The sequence below is a fragment of the Uloborus diversus genome, chromosome 6 (genome assembly GCF_026930045.1).
Source record: "Uloborus diversus isolate 005 chromosome 6, Udiv.v.3.1, whole genome shotgun sequence".
NCBI classification, from domain to species: Eukaryota; Metazoa; Arthropoda; class Arachnida; order Araneae; family Uloboridae; genus Uloborus; species Uloborus diversus.
In genome coordinates, this window is record NC_072736.1 from 29581898 (window position 1) to 29588739 (window position 6842).

At 34.5% G+C, this 6842-nt stretch overlaps 1 protein-coding gene across 1 annotated transcript; it reads left to right on the plus strand.

Annotated features, from left to right (window-relative positions):
- Nucleotides 1–656: 656 nt before the first annotated feature.
- On the plus strand, nt 657–3663 carry LOC129224306 (protein fem-1 homolog CG6966-like). Its single transcript, XM_054858740.1, has 3 exons — nt 657–1173; nt 1573–1817; nt 3619–3663. Exons 1-3 carry the CDS (start codon nt 657–659, stop codon nt 3661–3663), a joined length of 807 nt encoding a protein of 268 aa, XP_054714715.1.
- The last annotated feature ends 3179 nt before the right edge of the window (nt 3664–6842 follow it).

Consider the following 6842-nt stretch of genomic DNA (forward strand, 5'->3'; position numbering starts at 1 on the left):
GAAACGTAACATGGGCAAGCCAATTGGTGAGAAATTCATCATACGTTATTTGTATATATACAGCCGAATCAATAAACCTTTTAATTTTCTACAACGGGCGAAGCCGTGCGGGTGCCACTAGTGTGATCATAAAAGAAGAGAAACTTGAAAATTACGTTACAAAAGATTCCGATTAAATGACATCCCCGACATCGGCAAAGCTAAATGGCACTCGTAGTAGGTTGTACGTTTATGCTTACAAGTTGCTTCCACTCTTGCAATTTCAAGGGCTAATTTAATTTATTGCTTGTTAACAAATTACACTAATTGATGAAATTCAGTATTTTTAAGAAATTGGATTAAAGTCTAAATATTGAAACATAAACTGGAATCTTTTAGGGGGCGTTGAAATCGTTTTGCTTTTTTTTTTTTTTTTTTGGTCTTCCGTTCGTAACGAATTGGCTTCAAATGATGCGTTTTGGCTTCTAGCCATCTGGCAACCCTGAAAGTATCTTCGGTACACTTGGAACAGAATTCATTCCTTCGTAGAAATAAGTTTAGTGCTGTTTCGGTCTACGAGAGTGATCTGATTGTTTACCTATCTTGTTCCACGACTCGTCATGAAAAAGACATTTAGTTAATTCTAAATAAAGACAGTATACAAAAACTAAACTACAATGGAGTCATTTGCCATGTGTGAATATCTAATTAGCAAAGGTGCAGATGTAAATGCTCAAAACAGCGAATTAAAAACTCCTTTGCATTGTGCAATCGAAGATGATGGTTTTGAAATTGCCAAACTTCTTTTGAAGAACGGCGCGGACCCGTTTCTAAAGAGTATTCACGGTGATGATGCGTTACAGACGGCTTGTATCTGCGCTGTTGTTGGTGTATTCGAATATTTAATTGAAAATTATCTCTATTCTAAAGAACGTACTGCTGAGGCGCATGAACTGATAGGCAGTAGCCTTATCGAAAAGAGGGGCAATCTTGGAGAGGCCTTAAATCACTGGAAAACTGCTCTGTCAATCAGGAATGAGGATTCAAACAATTACTTGGAAAAGAAAACGATTGATAGAAAAGCTCCTTTTCTGGATGTAACTGAATTTAGTTCCGTGGAAGAACTGGAAAAAATTTCAGAGGACTTGGACGCAATAATGATGCAAACTTTGCTTGTTCGTCAGAGAATTTTAGGTACATTCCATGTGGAGATGAATGCCTTTTTGGTCATTCGCATGCGCACTTACGCTAAATACGGGGAATATAAGAGATGCATGGATCTTTTCCTATACTTTTTGGAATTTTGTATAGATGAACCGTTAATAACCCACGCATGTCATACTGTTCAAATGTTTGTGGTGTATCTTTTTCTCTTCAACGAACGCTATAATGGCAATCGTACTTTTCCAGAACAGATGCAGTTTTCTGATATATACGAGCTCATTCGCTCATTCGTTTCTGTAATTGCCGTAACCAAGAAACTCTTAAAAATAAGACCAATTTTTGAAGACCACGAATATTATTTTGATGAGATGCTGAAGGCGTTTTCTTATCTTTTACGCCTTCTATATGATGTTCCTAAAACTTCTGAAGAAAGAGCGGAAATGAAAGAAATTGTGTACCGGGTATCGCGCATCGCTCCTCGAACCTCTTCTGGGGATACAATACTGCATTTAGTAGTCTCAAAAGAAAGGACCATCATGAATGTATCCTCGCGTTTGGATCTAGATTTGGATATTTTCCCGCATGCCGGAGTAGCTGAACTTTTATTACAGTGTGGAGCCAACGTCGAAGCTGTGAATTGCAGCTTGAACACTCCTTTACATGTGGCTGCTGAGGTATCCAACTACGACTCAGTTGTTCTATGCACCCTTTTGAGGTACGGGGCACATGCAGATCGTAAGAATGAGGCGGGAACTCATCCACTTGATATGCTAAAAGAAATAGCTGAATGCACCGTGAGTCCTTTTCAATACATTACATTAAAGTGCTTGGCCGCACGTAAAATAATGGAAAATCATGTCCCGTTTTCTGGTGAAGTTCCTGAAGAACTAGAGGGTTTTATTAAATTTCACTGACCTTTTTTTTTTTTCGTGTTTTGTAGCAAGAGTTACGCGAGTGCTTTGAACGAAGTTCTTACTTGTGAAAGTACAACATAACGAACGTCGTGGAATAAATTCAATTACGTAATTATTCGAACATTTAAAAAAAAGATAGTTTTATGAATGATAAAGATGCTGATGCTTAAAATTGTACTTGTTGGACTTGCTAGGTCTGTGTTACTGAGTGAAAAGTCATACGTGTCTAAACTGCTAGGTATCGGTTATTAAACAAAAAATATACACGTATTTAATTTACAAGATTTTTGTTGTTCAGTGCACAGTTAAATAAATACCTATCTGACTTATTTTGTCAGTTATTAGGTGAGTGATATCAATGATTTTTGTATTTTTAGAAAGTGATCACTTTTCTTGGATTCTTGTTAACTTTTTAAATATAAGCAGATAAGTGTTAATAACCACCGACTTCGATATCCTCCTCTGCTGTTATTGTTTATATTGAAAAATTCTAGAACTGATGATCAATTTCTTATGGGCTTAAGTCGGCAACAAATTTGCATTTGGTTTATAATTTACATATTGGTTTCGGAATTTGTTTTAGAAATGTCTTCACTTTTTAGAAGTATGTGTACACTGTACAGTTCTAAAATTGTTTTTAATCATTTCAATAAAGTATTGGTTTGATCTATCTTTTTCAATGATTTGAACCGACTCCAAACATGTAATTTGTTAGTATTTTTATCCAGTGTTTTAAACTTTATTTATATGGAACTTTTACATACAGGATCAGCCTGCTGTAGTAAAAATGTTACTTTTTTGCGGTTTATGTGTACAGTTTTAAAACTGTTTTAAAATAATTTTAAAGTTTTGGTTTGCTTTAATATCTTTCAATGGCATAAACTCAAAATTTGTAATTAATAACTAATTTTATCGAGTGTTTTAAATTTTACAGCAGTGTAATGATTGTAATGACGTACTGTCTCATCCTTTTCACTTCAGGAAATTCAATATATATTTCTGCATTTTAATAAATAAATCAAACTCTTCATTTTTTTTTTTTTTTTTGATATATAAAAGAAGGCTTTTAATTGCGTAATTGTGTCATCAGGTTACTTATGCTTTCCGCCAACATAGGGCGAGAAAAAAACCACTTTCAAATTCCATCACAAAAAAACTAAACATTTAGTTTTTGATAATTTTCTTAAGGTTTACTATGAGAAGATTGTGTTTGAAATATTAATCAGATTCAATCATCTTTATATTTTATGCTATTTGTTTAAAAAGAATATGATTTGTAAAATTATTGATGTAGAAATTGTAACTAAGGTTTTTAAGTGATACGATGCCATATTAAACTCATCATTCCAAAACTCATTTACCATACTTATTTGGCTTTTAATTTATAGTTGTCTTCAAATCAATGTTAAAATTTCATCAAAGTCATAGTTTTTCAAACCAAGTACAAAGATACTGTCATTAATTTATTTGGGTGGAAAATACGAGGAAGTAACTTTTACTAAAAGCAAAAACTTACTGCCCCATAGCCGGAGTTAAGGTCTGCTCTCAGCTTTTATGAAAGGTTCACTTACCTCCAGCTATTATGGCTATTCCAGAAGACTGGTAATCCCAAACAAGGATGTAAGTGCAATCTCTGGAAGAAGTAACGAACTGTTTGGTAATTGATTGTAACTTTTGATATTTAAAATCGATTTTTCATTTTGAGGGGCTGAAATTCGAGTTTTTGAATTGAGGGGCGACTCTTTTTCCCCCCACTTAAATGTCTTTTGACTCAAAATGTACGTAATGATGGGGAACGTAAGTCTTTGCGATTGCGAGAAGGTAGAAATATTAATTGAATTTTTCTCTGAGCCTTTTGATTATTTCCACATTGTAAAAGCTTGAGCTCAATTTCCTAACAAAAAGTTACTTATACTTTTACTTGCACAGTATAGCCTATTAAGGCTCTTGCTCCAAAACATTCAATAAAAATTTTATTTTACTCAATTTACTAATACTTCAAACTTAAACGTTACAAATCGAAGTCGAGTATAAATTATTCCGTAGGCTGAGGAGTCCAGTCACTGCTGAGGAAAAGTAAAGCGCAAGTATGTTCTTGAGAAATTTGAAAGAAATTTGATTTGGATACCATACTAACCATAGGGAAAAGTTGGAATTTGACTTTTTTTTCCCGTGTTTTATTTTTATCGGAAACCAAATAAGCAAGTTTGTACAACAAAACTAACGTGCAACGGAAGACAAAAATGCAAAAAAAAAGTGGGAAAACAAAGGAAAGATTTGCAGATTCGGCGCTTGACCTTCCCAAGGCAGTATAACCATTGAGAAGGAATACTCATGGAGGGAGCCATAGCAAATTGTCTCAGTGAAATAAGCTTGGGACCCAATGTTTCCCAGGTCAGGTGACTTGTTTGGCTGGGAAGTTGTCGCGTTTTGGCATGCAATCACTCTTTTGGCATTAAATATTTTTTCAGACGACGCTGCGGCACTTATTATGAAGTCGGGGCTGCAAATCAGAGGAACTCTGGCTCCAACTCCTTTACGGCATAATAATAAATAAATAAATAACGGATACAAATACAGGCCTATCATTCAAACTCCCTCTCCCCAATTCTTTCCGGATTTTAAAATATAATGTAACTGCATTTTTCATGTATTTTGATGTTTATTCCCTGAAATGACGGGCATGTTCAAATAATTTAAGTGTTCTGTTATTGACTGAAAATTTATGGATTCATAATCAATGTTTTGAAATGATTTCATACGCAGGCATACTAGTATTTAAATTGAAGCATAAAAATAGCAGATCTTAATTCTCGCGCATCTGCTGTTCACAGGATCTTGGCGAGAAGATACTCGCCAAGAAAGCAAATGTACACAAAATGCTTAAGAGCCGTTAAAATAATTACTAGTTAAGTAAAAAGTGTTTTTATGGAGCTAAAATTTTATTTGCACTCAAGATATACAATGTTTTATAACTTTTAGAGGCAAAATAAGTACAAAAATTTAAAAAATATAGGCAACTGTGGAGTATGTACTCGTTGAATGCATATAAATGTTATTTTTTCTTTATTTAGAAGTAAAAAAACATTTGTGCATGCTAGGAAAAAGATACTGGACCTCCTAGTGTGGCTTTTTTCTCACAGTCTACAATGCTAGAATACTGCACTATTACTATGAATCTAATTTTTCCCTTCTACAGTAAAAGGTTGTTATCAAGAATGACTTCAGATAATGAAAACTTCTACAGCGGTTACGGTCAACTCGAAATTACTCCCCAGGTCACATGGTACTGTTGCCGTATCGGGATAGTAGGGTTGCACTCTCTCCATCTATTCCTTCCCAAGGCAGTATAACAGAGCAAATTTCGTACTTAGAATGTTTTTAGCTATTCATTTCCACGTGTTTAATGAAGCATCTAAAAACATAAGTTAAAATAGTATCAGAAAATGCTCCTCCACAGTTAAGATATTTTCGTTTAAAAGAGCAAAAAAAAAAAAAAAAAGATACTGTAAACCGGGGTGACATTGTCCCGTTTTTAACTTAAAAGGAAATTTTTTTTATTCTTGCTGCAAGAATATTGGAAAAATGAAAATTTTGTGGTTTGGGGGAAGGCAAAAGGAACTGAGATCGCTAGTGCATTTCATTTTTGACTCACTTATTATTTTTTTTTTAATGAAAAACTGGGTGAGCAAAGTCAGCCTGCTAAAAGAAGTGCCTTTGCCCACTTAAACTTTTCATAGGAAAACGCCATCAAATATTTTGTTCGGCAGTGTAAACTTTGTCAGAGGTGAATAAAACCACACTGTCTATTAGTGAAAAATATTTATTGAACAAAGGAATACAGGAAATAAATAGAAACATTAAAATGTACAGGAAAATGGGGGAAAAACCATTCTGTTTCATACAGAACAAAGCAAATTGTTCACCAGCTATAGTAATTAGCAAAGATTAGAGAGAATTTAACCTTTAGAACTATTTTCGAATCCTCTATTTATATATATTTATTTAGAACTAATGGTACCCGTACGGCTTTGCCCGTAGTAGAGACATTAAAAGGTCATTTGGTTCGCCTGTATATTTACAAAAATGGATGATGAATTTCTCACCAATTTGCTATGCTTGCCCATATTACGGTTTCACGTTATGATAATTTGGTAATTTACTCGCCCACGTTGTGATAATTTGCTCGGTGAAGAGTTCTTAAAATTGGAATAGAAGAAGGACAAAATCGAATTTTCGAAAAATCGCTTCGAGGTGCACACCTCCATGCTATAAACTAACTCTGTGTCAAATTTCATGAAAATCGGCCGAACGGTTAGGTACTACACGCGTCACAGAGATCCAGACTTTCAGCTTTATTATTAGTAAAGATTTCTTTAGAACTATTCATACTGCTTTCAAGATATTCCCCCCCCCCCCCCCGGGTCAAAAAATTATTAATTTAGAACTCAGGTCATCACTGAGATCAGTTTCATCGTAGTTTAAGGTGTTTTCTGGTGAAACGGTACGCAAGGATTCGTACTGATGATCGAAATAAGAAGAATTATTTAGGACCTCCACTCGGCTCTTGATAGGGATCTATTTTAACATTCACACTGTGAGAGCTCTTTTTTAAGACGATTCAAAAATGACTAAAACCAATCTTCCACATGAAGATTATTCTTGAACTTCACACAGACTATGCCAGTTCGAGACAAGTAAACTTTATTAATGAGCCGTATATCCATTTATGACGGCGGCATGGCCTAATCAGCGCACACTAAAATTTGTTTGATTATTTAGCTT

Coding starts and splice junctions, on each gene's coding strand:
- LOC129224306 (XM_054858740.1), top strand. CDS start 657: ATGGAGTCATTTGCCATGTGTGAATATCTAATTAGCAAAGGTGCAGAT. Junction 1,174..1,572: donor TGTTCGTCAGAGAATTTTAG/GTACATTCCATG, acceptor AAACTTCTGAAG/AAAGAGCGGAAATGAAAGAA. Junction 1,818..3,618: donor CTTTACATGTGGCTGCTGAG/GTATCCAACTAC, acceptor CTTTTATGAAAG/GTTCACTTACCTCCAGCTAT.